The sequence below is a fragment of the Amblyomma maculatum genome, chromosome 6 (assembly GCF_055883805.1).
Source record: "Amblyomma maculatum isolate TAMU_Amacu chromosome 6, ASM5588380v1, whole genome shotgun sequence".
In the NCBI taxonomy this organism is placed as follows: Eukaryota; Metazoa; Arthropoda; class Arachnida; order Ixodida; family Ixodidae; genus Amblyomma; species Amblyomma maculatum.
This window is the reverse complement of record NC_139349.1, coordinates 53,002,685-53,017,882: the sequence shown is the minus strand read 5'-3', so window position 1 is coordinate 53,017,882 and position 15,198 is coordinate 53,002,685. Positions and strand designations below refer to the sequence as shown.

The following is a 15,198-nucleotide window of genomic DNA, read 5'->3' as shown; positions in this document are numbered from 1 at the left end:
GATTGAGCTGAATGTTTTCTTAATTCGTTTCCTTTGTAAGCAGTGCCATGGGTTCAAGGTTGCATTGAACTCCCACATGTTGGGCCGTCTGTCATTTGATATAATTGGTTTACTTTGTAGCGAAAGCTACATTGCGGTAAGTTTTCAAGCTGTCGGCATGGCGCCGTGGAAGACGAAGAAGAAAAAAATTAAGGAAAAGAACAAAAAAGGAAACGACGAAGAAGTAAAAGAAGAAGACAGATAACTCGGTAGTTGGTAGTGGCGAATGACAACAGTGAGTTGCTAGGACAGAAGGTTCGTTCGAATGTTGCGATGGCGGTGTGCCCTGGAGTTCGACGTAGAGACAATGTCATACCACTAGAAGTCTTCTACACCTGAATGAGAATGGTCAACGACGAGCAACAAGGGGTGCTCATATGTGAAGTGATTTCCCTATGGCATAAGTAAAGCTGAAAGCATAGTGTAAACTACTATGCGCGAAAGCCACGTCTTTACTTTGAAGCCGAACCTAAGCGTAGCCATGCAGATTGCTTTCACGTAACCAGGTTTAACCACAAGCTAAACCACAGCTAATTTTTTTTTATTTTATTGCTTTATTGAAGCCTGGGGCACTTAACAAAGGATGATCACCCAATGTCTTTATTTTGGAGATTTATAAACATAAAAGCATAAGACTTCAGCGTAGGTGGAGGCTCTATGCTTGGCACAAAATTCTAGGAGTTCTATTTAACCAAAGCCTTCGGTTGAATAAGTAAGGTCTTCAAAGCTGTTCCTATATACGAGATACTTTTGCTCCAAGTTACTCCAGTTGCTCCAAGTTTGCTCCAAGGCTTCATCTTAGTTTGTCGTATGTTTCTGTAAATTGTTTCATTATTGCCAAATCGCCACATTTGGAGAGGTGTGAGGTCCAGTGAGGAAAGGGAACAAACCAGCACAAAATTACTGTGCTCTACAGCAGATTTCACATTCCTGTGTATAGTCTACTTTCAACTATGACTAAACTGTCATTACTCTACTGACATTTAAAGTCCTTTTCCTCATATCCTTGTTTTCTGGTCAATGCATAGTGGCAAGCAAACATGGAGTGGTACCTAGAGCGCTAAAGCCTGGCATAGCCCTACCTAGGTAATCAAACTACAGAGCGATGAAAAATTCTTGGAACACACCAACGCTTTCTTTGCAGTGGTATCCTTCATGAAGACTAAATGGCACAAGCAAAAACTTTTGCAGCCAAAAGAAAACTTGAGTGCAGATGAGGTAAGCATAGTACAATCAACATAGCCAAGTAGAAATATTTACACACACATTAGTCAATTTCCTCCTCATTCAGATTATTAGTTAACCTTACTATCTATGCATGTACAGAAGTAGCGGGTACACTGTTGTTGTTCTAACTGCATCGATGTGCAAATAAATGATAAATTTCCTAGCAAATTGCCAATATAGTTATATCACAGGACTGTGTCTTCTGTGCAGCTCTGACAGAAGAGAACTTGCTGTACATCCTGATGTATAAAGAAAGAACATGGACACTAATAACAAACTTGTGGCATATTTATGGACATTGAATCAGCTGCCTGGTACTCCTTGCAGTGGCATTGTAGTAGTGGCATATTAGATCGCCTTGGTGGGCCTCCTGAATAGAAGCACATGGGGCTCTGAAAGAAAAACAAATTTCTTTTAGTATTCAGTACCATACCACAGGAAATTCATGCCAAGAAATGCTAACAGTGGACAGATGCCATACACTACTTAACAGTGAGGTTGTTAGCAAATGTGCAGTAAAAACATGCTGACCATCTGTTATGATCACCCCCATGAAAGACTGCAACACACCAGTGATGAAAAAAAAAAAACTGCTGGGACACATTTCATGGCATCCAAATGTGCTAAGCAGCATTCATTAACTAAAACCTTGTCTCCAAATAAAGCATCATAACCCTCTACCACTGTGGCAGTCTTTTCAAAGGCCAAAGGCCTTCATGTGCGAGCAATGCATCAGAAAAACTAGAGTTTTACAAAAAACAACGCTTCACATATATAGGACAGCATTAATTTAAGTAAGCAGAATTTCAAGAAACTTGTCTAATTCAAATATCTAAAGTTTGTTTGTTTTTCAAAAGTATCTTTGCCAGAAATAACAAATGTCTCCCAGGGTGGAGTAAGGAGCTACTGTGATAACTGCCAATTATTGGCTCAAGCAGACGGGCCGCAGCAAAATAAGTTACACGGGTTCAACGCTGCTGAACCGAGTGTGGAGCGAAAGCTTTGGCTGCGGGCGATCGAGCGTTGCATCGAACATAACCAGCGTTCCATTGAACGCATCAAATTTCACCACCGTTTTAGGTGGTGGTGGTAAAGGTGTTTATTGCATCTAAATATGGGGAACATTTAAGCTCCACCTTTAAAGGTATGACGTGATAGCGTAGGCCACCAGCCCATATATAAAGCCCCACTTTAACCAAGCCGTATGAATGTGCCTTAGTGGCCTATAAGAGTAACGCGAATACCAGGGTCCTGGCAGGTTGATTCTAACATAACCGTCCCATGTGAAACGAGAGACCCAAGTTGGCAGCTCCTGCCATTTGCGCCTACGGCATCCGAGTACACGCTCCGAGCTGGCTGGCGTAGTGTTGCTTTAGCAACGAAAAAAAAAAATAAAAAAATTCACACGAACTTGCTTCGCGCCGATTTTACAACAGGCGGTCACATGTGCCAGGAGGGTTTGAAGAATCAGCTTCCTTTCGGTTGTTTTCAAAACAGCCATGTGACCCTGTTATGACTTAGATTTGAAACTGATCATTGAAGGACATTTGACACATTTATCTGACACATTAAGCACAATGGAATGCATCATCATCAAAGTACCGGTGCCGGCAAATATACCTTTCGCTGCAAAAAGGCACCCAAGTGGATGTTTCATCACACAAATGCGAAAGCTTTTGCAACGTTTCCAAGATGGCAGTGGGCCTTAGTTTCAGGACAGGTTCACGAGAGTCCACACTGCAGCTCAGTTATGTCCGTCATATAAATGCCATTGCTAATGAACATTCATCAGCAGTTTCGTTGCCAGCCTTCAACTCTTCACAGCGGTCTTGTATATCGCATCACTTTGCCCCAGTCGCAACATGACAGGCCTCTCATTGATATAACAATAGCATGTAAGTAGATGGCACTTTTTGGCTATGAGGAGAAAAGTGCAGGGATAAAGCACCTGCAACTGTCGCTCTGCCAAGATTTCCACCAAAAGATGGTTGCCTGCATAACGATCATGTGGCTGCTTCACCTTATCAATGGATGCTGGTGCCATCTATGGGAGATTCATGTAAATCAACTCTGGAGTCCTCGGAAAAATTTGTTGCCTTAAAATCTATGCCATATCTCCCTAATCTTGAAAATAGAGCTCATTTTTTTCTTAAATATGCCTACCAGTGCTGTTCTACCAGTATATTTCTGAAATATGGCCACAAGTACCAGTATTCTGTGTTTTAAGAGTGAACTAACTTGAATTGGTGACCATGTTCAAATGTGTACAACAAAAGTACATGTTCTCTTGCTCTACAACCAAAAAACTGTTGTCCACTGATATCTTTTGTATTACAACAGTAGTGCCTTACTTATGGAGACGCTCTTGAGCCAAGCTTTAATGTAGGATGACAGCCCAACTGACACGAAGTAGAATGAGATGAGAGCCAGAGTTGTCGTGATGCTAGAGCCATTGTGTGGTCCAAGTTTGAGCTAAAAGTAGCAGGTGGTTGTGCCCAGCACAGCATGACACCCCAGCCATGCTATAAAGAATTCCAAACCCACCAACGTGCTCAACTACGTGAAAGTAATTGTCGCAGCATTGAACAACTTGCCAGGTGTGCCGTCGAGCAAACGGCTTATCAGAGTCTGAACAAACTGAGCACCGGTGTGATATGAGCACTTAAATCAGCACAGTGCCATTTGCAGTACTAAAACAGTTCTCGCCAGTTATTTACCAGCACAGCTTATCTTTTACCAGTTAATGAGCACAACATAGTGTATTTTTTTTTAGCTCAAGATTCCTGGCTTTTCCTCGTTTATGCAGTGCCACAACTTTAGAGCTCCCTCAACACAGAAATATTAGGTTCGTTCCCTACCAGCCCAAGAAAAAGCGCCATGAGCAGTCAGGATGATGCTATTAACGTAATTTTATTCTATGAAAGGAACGATAGCGATAGTGAACATAATTTCAGCGAGAATAATTCAGTTCCTTTATCACGGCATGAAGATAGTTCTTGTGATAACCCTTATATAAGGCTGAGAGTGAGGAAGAGAGGTGGTTTGTTTTTTTATACAAGACACGCAGCCAACAGTTCAGCTTCCAGGCAAGAATCTTTTTACTTCCATAGAGAACATGTCACTGGAGGCTAGAACAATCTTTGAAAGCTTGCTACGATAACTTTTCATGAAACTCATCTGCATTTGAAGGACGTTGCTACATAGCTCATCACGAGTTCTCTACAGAGTAGCATAGTGGCATTTCAGCAGTCACCATTCCCATTGCTCAGTTAGTCGGCTTACAAAGGCATCTGGCGTGCACAAACCAGGAATTTCCTCTTGTCTGTATGCCTACTTATCCACATGTAAAAAAACCTATTCCACACATGATATAATTAGGTGCATTGTTCAGTGCAGGGTGGCATAGAGGAAGAGCATCTTGCATGGAAGAGGACAGTGGTTCTCCACCGGACTAAAGACATTCTGAGGACGCCTACGATATTACCCATGCAAAGTTTGAATACAACTCTTTAGCTTTGACGTCGCAAACGGCAAAGCCTTCTCGTGGGTGCAAACAGCAGGCCCTCTCGGAGACTCTGCATAGCTGCTGCTCATACAGCTTGTTTAGCAGCTGCAGCAGCAGAAAACGAAGCATTTTCACCGGTTGCGTCACTCATTCTTCAGAAAGAACCGGCTGAGACTGTCTTATGCTACTTCACTTTTACGGATGGTTTATACTCTGAAGGCAACACTGACTGCTGACATGATGCCTCTGACATCCCGTTTTTCGCGAAGACATTCACTGTAACAACATTTTTGCTTGTGATTCGTTATTCTCACTTTATTGACAGTTCTGCTCAAGAACCAAAATGTCCATATTGATGAGGCACGATTGTAGTGCCATTTTGTATTCTTTCCCTCCTGCTAGTGCCCATTGTAAGGACTTTTCATAAATAAGTAAATTACTGGCTGTACAGCCTGCAATGCAAAACTCTGAAAGTTGATCTGTTTAGGAAGATTGTTACATTTACCCCAACATTTAGCAATAACACTGTCCAAGGCCACCAAAAATGGGTGCTATTCTGCATTTGGGATTGTGTAAACACCTTGTTAAAATAACCCTCCAGGCACATCAAATACTTCACGTCCAACTCTTTCCAGTTTCACAATTAAATAATCTGAACTTTAATAGTAAACTTTACTCCTTTGGCTGCAGTGCCTCCTGCCAGCTATTACTGTGTCTGGCCGTACAGGCACTGTGGGAAGGGCATTTTTTGGTTACACTTACTGCCTCCTCCCCCAAATAAATTTTTCGCACGCTAGTGATGCATAGCAGATAAGCTATGCTAACATGTCATGCCTTGCTAGCAGCCTAGTAGGAACTATTAGCCGCAGTGCCTCCGATTTAAGAAGCTAAACGTATAGGAGCACGTGTGTAGTGAGCTTTCTACATAGACTATTCAGCAGAGGCAGGAGCGTAGCTATGACATTGTATGACTCAAACCTCAAAGCATGCTGCACCACTGCGCTGGCAGAAGGAAAGGAAAGTGTGGCCACATTTAGCAGCATGCAAGTCAGCAACAGGTGAAAAACTGCTTTTGTGTCACTGTGAGAAAAGTAAAAAGAAAGGAAAGAGGAGAATGTCATGTATACTCTCTTTTGCATGCACTGCATACTCTGTCGGAAACATTAGCTGCGCTTACAACGACGGGCTCACGGCGAAGTCAGTGCTGTGTAAGTAAGTGCCAGAATGAAGAGGTTAATAAAATGTTCAGCCTGTGGCTAGAAAAGCATGGCTTTTCATCTTTCACTTAGGCATATAATTTTTGAGACACCATACATATGTTCGGCATTACACTGGCCACTCGTAAAAAGTTCAGGGACAACTACTCCACATTATTGTCCATTCATTGCCTGATGTCAGCGAAGACATTTGTCCCAAGAACCAAGAAGATGACTAGCAATGTTCCATTGTAAAAATATCGCTTCATTTCCTGATGCACTGCAGTCCATTTCTATCTATATTTGTCAGACAGTATTCCCAAGCATATTCAGGAGACAGCTACACGAGTGGGACCTATCACAGAGTTAAAATCTCCATCCAGTTTTCCTAATATGCAGCGCCACAAAGATATTTGATATTGAAGATATTCCTGCGCATGACAGCAGTGCAGCAGGCAGAGATCCAATTTGGCAGGCGATACAGTCAACGTGATCTATTAGACAGGTAAGCCATGCTTCACGACTAGTATTCAGACCTCGGAATGCTATTACTCGTTTATATCCCAGTGTGCAGTAATTCCGTTTTCAATGCCACCCCTGTCTTTTGCTCACCATGCTTCTCATTCCACTCTAAATCTCCTCTTCATGCCAGCTTGTCCAACGGATAGCTGCAGATTTATTGCGGCTTTCTATTGTTTTCCTGTTACTAAGTTATTTTTAGCAGGGAGGGATCGTGAGAGCTGGAAAAACTCCTTCCACCCTTTGCACTGGCATGAAAAGCGCTTTTGTTGACTGCTAGAGTGACTTTATGGTGCATTTTATCTGTGATGCAGTGCAGTAGCCTCACAGTGGCTTTGGCGATACTACCGCTCTACAACTATGAGGGCCACTTAAGCTCTGCCTTCAAGGGTATGATGAAATTAGTGCTATTGACTCATGTCTGCACTTCCCCTTGCTGTTCCTTGTTCGTCTACACGTTTCAGTTCGTTTTGGTTATCGGTCCCTTTCTGCCTTCAATACCCCAGGCATTCATATTAGCATGCAGTCCTAAGCTACCGCACTATTAAGATGCAAGTCGTAACTGATCTATCAACAAATATAAAGCCCCGCTTTAACCAAGCCATAAGATTTAGGTCTAGGAACAGTGTGCCTTATTTGGCATCCAAGAGGCCTGGAAGGTTAATACCCATCCCATTCCCTTACCCCAAACCAGCAACCTGAGTTGGCAGCTCCTCCCAACTTTGTGACAGCACGCAGTGCCATTACATCACGCAGCCCTTCAACAAATGGATGCTCAGTCATGTCACCTGCCAACTACCACCTGCCCGTGACATTACCATGATGCATGCCAGACACATCCTGGTGAGCAATTTTTGTACTGAGTAGAGCTACTGCTCTAGAAAGGAAAATTTCAGTCAGCATTTAGAATGGTTTACAGTGACATACTTTCATGCTTTTGGTTTCGCTGCAAGATAACAATAGAAGCATGCTAAAATTGATTTTTTTTTCTTCTTTATTGTAACTCCCATGCAGACACCCATAAAAGCAGCGACCTAAGGAGTGATTTTTGTCTTTATTGAGACTGCACTTATTCTAAGGCAATTAACACTGAAGGCCCCATTCTCCAGAAAATCCAACATTGGCGCAGTGAGTGAAAATTCCCGGGGGGGTTCCTGACAGGTGGTAGTTGGCCGGTGACTAGTCGTCACACTGTGTGACATCACGAGACAACATGACACGACTGATTTGGCAGGGCACTGCCAACTGAGGCATTGCCTTTAAGGTAGGATGGTGAGATTGGAATCCAGCTTTCCAATACCCTTCAATACTGAGTTAGACACACAGCTTCTTGGCCAGGCAGGTAAATTCGTACAGTTTGGCTAAAACAAGGATTTACATCTATGTTGATAGTCTTTCATATAATCGGGCATCTTACGACTGTATGTTAATGAGTGTGTTTAGGTTGATAGAGGCGCAAATTAAAAGTAATCAAAAGAGCAGCAAAGTAGGATCTGTATGGGGAGCCGGCAAATAGGAGCCATTACCACTGCTGTGTCGCCACCTTAAAGGAGGAGTGTCCCCGCAATTTTTTTTGTTTATTATTGCCACTCAGGGATATGATCGTTCACCTGGTTTACAGAGTTCTGCATTTCAACAACGCTATCAACGTAACACTGCTGTCCAAAATCATAAATCAGCTCCCCCCCCTCGGCTGTTCCCCAATTTCACTGATATGTTTTCCGACTCCGTAATAAAATAATTTGATCCGAAAAGTTCAACCTTCAAAGAGTTGATAAACATGTAGGACATGTAAGAAAATGAGCGAGTTGTTATGACAAATTTTTTAACTGCATCATGGCATTAGTAATTCTCAGCACTTTTGGCAGATGTTAGAACCATAGAGAGCATCTCTAATAAATATTTTTCATGCCAGGTAGCACATCATCTTATTATATTTTATGGCCTAGAAATAATCAAACTGCTGTTGTACACATGTTCATCTGTGAAAGGAAGACCAGGCTGCTGCTTTTAAAAAGAAAAAAATATCTCTACGCTGAAGACAACAATGCAAGCAATCAAGCTATTTTTAAAGAATATGTACAAATATATTAAATTCGTATGGGGTACAGGGTGCTTTTGCAATATCACAATAAATGAGGTGCCCTACGCCCACATGCCCTATGGATGTTGGCTTTAAATTGAACAATGAATGCACCTCAAAGTCTTTAACCACACCTCTTCCATGCAACTGTATAACCAGAGAAATGAACATTCACCAGAACAAAGAATAAACCTCAGCGGCGTGGTAGCTGCCAGTTTTTGGAGACAAGGCAGGTGAGTATGAACTCAAGCCACGCTTATGTCTTCCAGTTTCATTGACTGCAAGGTCAGGCCTCAAGAGCAGAGGTGGAAAATCTCATGAAGTTGCCCGCCTCTGTTCATTGCTATATCAGGGTTCCTAGCACTATGTTAGCTCTAAGAATCCTTTCTTCATTCACCACTGAAGGCTAGAGTTGCGCAGCAGATTTACAAATGCGCATTGTCGTTCTGTTGCTGCAAGTGATGAAATGGCTGGTTTGATTTGCGGGCAACCGGCAACCTTGTGAAGTTTTGTTGCTGGCATTGGTTTCAACTAGAGGGCCCCTACTTAAGTTCTATTGACATGCATGCAAAATTATTCTTTTACTGGTCAGAATTACAAGGCATTGACGCATTCCTCTATGCCATGTTTAGTAAAGAGACATATCTGCGGATGTCCTCCAATTCACGCAGTATAATAGTACCGAAGAGCACAGTATGCAGTTGCTAGCACTGCAATGTGTCCTAACGAGTGTGCTGATTCACTGAAGGCCAATTGAAATTGTCTACAGCACGATTACACACATATGAAACCAAGTTCTCACAAGCTGCCACCAGGACTTTTTACCCTTCACAAGCAATGTTAGAATGGTCAATGTGCATACTAATTTTTGCTTCTAAAATTTAAATAAAGAACTATATCACAACATGAGAAAAACAAAAGAGGTGAACCGCATTTGTAAACAGTGCAAATCGAGGACTAAGCTCCATGAAGCAAGATGAATCGCTTCCAAAGAATGTTTACTTTACTTTTCCTCTAACCGATCATGCAATATCCATAGAAACAATAAACTTCTGCTGTGTCAGACAGTTTTGTCTTTTTCACGAGAGGACAGTACATGTGCTCATTTCCTAGCTGAAATGTAATAACACATCCAGAGAAGGCGCACTGCATTTCTTAAATAACATATTCACCTACAGAATGGTACCCAAAATTCGTCGCTCAAATATGGAAAACATTTATTTTATCGAAGTGTAAACTATACCTGAACATACACCTAGCACTACATGTGCACCACCCAAATGTCATAAATAATTTTTTATGGGATAAAAATTGCAATCATATGAGAGTAAATATGGTACACAGTTTCTTTCAAATGAAATGCAGTTAAAACAGTATTCCTTCTTATCCATGATTGCGTACAGCAATCTATTTCCCACACTGCACAAGCAGCAATTCAGAAATATGAACATGCTTCCGGTCTGCCTACTTCAGCTGGAAGCAGCTAGTAAGAACTCCTTACCGGGCGAGTGAACCATGTAGTGCTCCCAGCCAAGAGACTGCTGAACCCCTAAGTTGCGCCACTCAGTTTCAGTCATCAGATGAGTCTTGGGCACTGACTGGGCCATCTCGGGCGGCAGGATCACGTGCCTGGTTCACCATAGAGGTGGATGAAACAAATGACTATTTCATAAAAAATTAGTTGTGGTTTAAGCTCTGGTTAACTCTAGTTGAATTGCGAAAGCAACGGTAGAAGCTTCTTTTGCCTGCTACATTATTCCCCTTTTACGCCGTATCAATGTAATGTGCTACATTATTGGGGACTCTTAAGCTCATCCTTTAAGGGTATGATGCGAGAGCATAAGCTACCAGCCCAGCCTACACATAAAGTCACGCTTCAACAAAGCCGTATGGACATGCCTGCGTGTCGTAGAAGTAACGAGAATGCAAACGGTATGCTACAGGCAGCTCCTGCCCATAGCATAGGGGCAACGTGAATTCAAATGTCATGGCAGGCTGATTTTTTTATGAGGAGACCGTAGCTACGCCTCTCCATGGCATAGCCGCGGCCACCCGATGTCTCGCTTTGGCTGTTTCACAATAAAAATATTTATCTGGATTGGTTTGGTTTATATGCGGTTTAATGTCCCAATGCAACTCAGGCTATGAGAGACGCCATAGTAAAGGGCCCACCTGGGGTTCTTTATTGAGCACTGACATCGCACAGCACACAGGCGCCTTGCTTTTCGCCTCCATCGAAAAGCGGCCGCCGTAGCTAGGATTCGATCCCGCATCTTCGGGCACAGCCGCCGAGCGGCGTAACCGCTGCACCACCAGGCAGATATTTCATTTATCTATGTTGCAATGAAATCCCTGCCCCATTTCTTAAAGTTTGGCTCAGTGTGCAGCAGCACTAAACAGTTTAGTAATGGAGGCACAATATTAACAACAAGGTGCCACTGGAAATAAGAAGCATTCCATAATGTTCTTAACAATGATTTTTCTCAGAAACATGCGACTGCATTTAAATTATCAAACCTTAGTGCAGCTTTTCTTGGGTCTGGAAGGCAGCAGTTACACATCGGCTCAATGTATGATCAGGCATTCTCTGTTGCATCAAAACTTGGCTCCTACCACTTGCGGGCATAGAAACAGCTGCGTCCTTAAAATTGTTCGCATTTCCAGCAACGCCGGAAGTATATTATCAGTGGAGGGCTGGACAAAACTTTCTTTTCTTTTTGTTTTTATTCATTGCCTGTGTACTTGAAAAGCACTCAGTCTATCCATTCTTGCATTTCTGCACAGAATGATACCACAGAGCAAGTTACGCTCAGCGTGGCACCTACGCCAGCCTGTTTCTATTGTTGATATTGCTGTTCTATCAAAACTAAAATGGTGCCAAGCACCTCTAATCCTTGCCTCGTTTTGTGGTTTTTCGGTGTGAAACAAAATTGCCTACACTGACTTTGTGGTAGAAGCCATTTTATAGAAATGATGTCTGAAGCTAGCTTACAGCAAACTTAAAACTGTCAATGCAGCACTTGCCAGCAAGGAATAGCACGTGGTATAACCATGCTGGCATGATATAATGTCAATGATGGTGTCATGAAGGGCTTTTCTTCATGTCTTTTTGAACAATGCTTAAGAGAGCTTTTCAGAGCAACAGGTACAAACCTGGGGACCACTTCTGTATCTCAGAATGAGCTTCAAGCTCAGGCAATGTCAAACTGGGACTTAGTCCGTCTACAGTACAGTAGAACCTCGCTGAATTTCCCGTTTCATATGCTCAAAATCGCGGGTAGGAAAAGGCCTCCCATAGAGTTACACTATTTTTCTCCCGCTCAATACATTCCTGAATAGCACGATTTTCCTGTTGCTTTACCAAAATTTCGACAAACTGTGGTCATATAATATGTTTTGCGATCAATCGGACATTTGCTAACACTCGCCACGGTTGCTTTCCTGCAGTGCTTAAGTGCAAAGGGTGAAGCATCAAAGAAAGCCAATGAGTCAACATACGAGGCGCCCGTTCCCACGAAAACATGACTTCATGAGGAGAAACATGATGCTTCCTTGCAGTGCCTTGGGGGCATAGAGGTGAACCATTTGAGAACAACAGCCATTCGCTTGCATATGAGCGGTGGCCCAGGTCTGGTGGATGCAGCATGAGCAAAAAAACGGCGACTGTAAGCTAATGTGTTGGCTTGTCCTCGTCCCATTGGTGTAAGTGGGAGAAGCATCCGGAAGCAACCAAAGAAGCGATTCTCGCTCGTTATTGCCTTCTATGAAACGAATTTATTAAATCTCTCCCATGCTTAGGACAATGCAAATACAGACTGAATTCTGTGAGAGCTAAAAGAAGCATTGTTCATACTTGATGTCTATAAATGCTAATTTACACTTTTATGCAGCAAAAGTTGCAACTTGAAATGTTTCTGTACCTCATTCAAGAGTTAATTTATTCAAAATCTGGCAGTTCGGATTATATGTTTTCCCAGATATGTTTTTTCTCACATTCGTTTAAAACCCATATCAACAAGGTTTTACTATGGTGAACTGGTGCATGATCACATAACTGCCTGCTTTTCCAATTGTGTGTTGTAATTACAGACAGTTCATTATGAATAACAATTGAACTATGGTATATGTAGAATATAATGGCACTGCTCTAATTGCAGGTATGAATTAATTGCCATTAACTACTTAACTGTGATTAAAATTTGAACTGTCAAGTCGTATATTTTAAAACATTGACAAGTAAAATCTGAAAATATATATTACCATACAGCTATTGCTCCGCCATGGGTTTAACCAGAGTTAAAACATGATTTTAGTCCCCAGTGACGTGGCTCAGTTGGCATTTTGAGTCTTTTATGATGCAGCACTCTAAGAACTTGCGTTTTGCAGCCTTCATCAGCACTGTCAACAAGCTCTGTGAGTAAGCTGCAAATTACCACGACTACAAAAAGATTTTTGCGCACACTCCATCAACAGTTTGCTACAACAGGAGGAGGCTTCTCTACATCACTCAGACATGCTGTTAGATGCACAAATATGAACTCTTCCTGATGCAACTTATTTACATACCTGAGCTGCTGACTAAACATTGGAGCATGTTTAATATTAATGTGCACCAAATAGGCCAAATCTTTCACTTGCAATTCCTCAAAAGGCTCAGCTAGACACACTTAATTTTTTGCACATATCCTGCAGAGCCTGTCTCCGCAGTGATAACATCACTATATATTTCCATGTCTGGCCCATGAACACAAGAGTGCTGCTGACAGCAGTAGCCAATGTGCAACAGCATGATACATTCAGTTTGCCCATGTCTGATTAACAGACCTGCTTTTTTTCTTTTACTGGAACAGCATGATGCATTAAGTCTGCCTATGTCCGCTTAACAGACCTGCTTTTTTCTTTTACTGGAATGACAGCATGATGCATTCAGTCTGCTTATGGCCGCTTAACAGACCTGCTTTTTTCTTTTACTGAAATAGTATCAGAATACGTTCATTGTTCACGCTCGTCAATGATGGTGTTCACTTTCACATCTTCACCATAAATTTACTTCTCATATGCTTCTTTCAAGTACTTCATCTAAAAATCTGACTTGCCAGCACTGGCATATACGCATTGCAGTACTGCCAAAAGTTACTAAGAGGACTTTTTACTTGCTTCACGCAGATTCTGCTATGCAGCAAAGCACGAGCAAAGTCATTAAGAACATCTTACACTTGCATTTCTTTTTCATGCTGTCAGCATGACAGATCAAACAATGCAGGCTGGGATTTCCCTTTCACCTCAGCATCCTTGGCCAATACTTTGAACTTCTTGTGGCGATATATGGGTGCTCCTGAATCCAGTCATAATCCTTTACAACTTCCGTGCAGCAACCTGCATACTAAAGCATGGCTGTCGCCACTGCTTTCCTGATGTAAAGAACTGTACACCATTACACCATTACACCATTAAGGCATTACAGGATCTGACCTTTCACTGATGTCGGATGAAAGAGCCACGTTGAAAATGTTACCCGAATGGCCCATTTATTTCTAATTAAGGTAAATTTGAACTGGTGGAAAATGTGAAATCGCTTGAAAAGTATTTTATTTGCGTATGACGTTAATGCGAGCTCCTACTTTAAATTCCTAGTGAAAGCTATTGGGAAACTCGAATGGTAACATTTTCGCGGGTCTACTCCATGACGGAAAATGGCGCAAGAGAAACATATGGAAAGAAGTGCAAACAGGAGAATACGAGGGACACACCATCGAAACTATAAACGAAGGGCTGCAAGTTGTTCGCTTATGCCACTCTAACGCGCGGCGGCATATCTCATCTAATCTGGGATTGTCCTGCTTTTTCTACTGGACGTTCCGAGATCAAACCCTACCGCCTGAACTATCGTTCCCTTCTAGAAACTGATGCTAACACAGAGATATTTGCCAAGTACGCTTGCTTAGTGGCCTGGTTAGAGCAATATGATTTGAGTGACGACCTAAACAATGAAGATTCTGTCTACTCCCCCTTTACCCCCATCCATGGCCATGAGCCTTCCCGTTCGCATTTTGTCAACGTGGCATTCTTGAGAGCGTTAGTACACGACAGCACCTCACCTGTACTCGTACTTGTCATCGTAGTATTTGTCGGAGTAATGGATGGAGGTCTCCGGCATCCCAGAATGGCCTAGAAGCATATTGGCGGGCTTTAGTCATAACATCTGCCCCTGCCAACAGTGCATGGAGCAAGTTCACGATACACAGCCAATAACGACCCTCGTATCACAAGCCAGCAAAAATATGCATTAAAGTAAATTACAAAGCAAAAAAAAAAAAAAGATAGCCGCAAATTTTCAGTCATTACGATGGTGTAGCGCTCATGCGCTCACACATTGTCTTTTCTTCGCTACAAACATTACACATTTACCTAAAGCAAAATGAAACTTTTTACTCTAGGCTATTGGCAAGCAAGCTGCAAGCGTCCGAACAAAGTTCAACATCTCGCAGGAAAACATTACCTCTGCAGTCCGCAGAAAGGACACTATTCAAATGAGACCCGCTTTTCGAAATGCCCCGCAAGACTTCGACTGGATTTGGCTCGCCTTCTATTATCTGTATGAATGAATGGATTTGTCCTCTTTGAAACAG

General features: G+C 42.3%; 1 protein-coding gene across 3 annotated transcripts; it reads right to left on the bottom strand.

Moving 5' to 3' along the window:
- Positions 1–1,151: 1,151 nt before the first annotated feature.
- Positions 1,152–15,151, bottom strand: LOC146185740 (cyclin-dependent kinases regulatory subunit-like). Of its 3 annotated transcripts, none has more exons than XM_084606672.1 (4): positions 15,069–15,151; positions 14,668–14,737; positions 10,071–10,198; positions 1,152–1,658 (listed from the first exon to the last, which is right to left on the bottom strand). In XM_084606672.1, exons 2-4 carry the CDS (start codon positions 14,724–14,726, stop codon positions 1,615–1,617), a joined length of 231 nt encoding a protein of 76 aa, XP_084462798.1. In that variant the 5' UTR covers positions 14,727–14,737; positions 15,069–15,151; the 3' UTR covers positions 1,152–1,614. The 3 variants fall into 3 exon arrangements, with proteins under 3 accessions (XP_084462798.1, XP_084462797.1, XP_084462796.1); XM_084606671.1 differs by having other exon boundaries at positions 14,668–14,745; positions 15,070–15,146; XM_084606670.1 differs by having other exon boundaries at positions 14,668–14,777; positions 15,069–15,136.
- Positions 15,152–15,198: the final 47 nt, after the last annotated feature.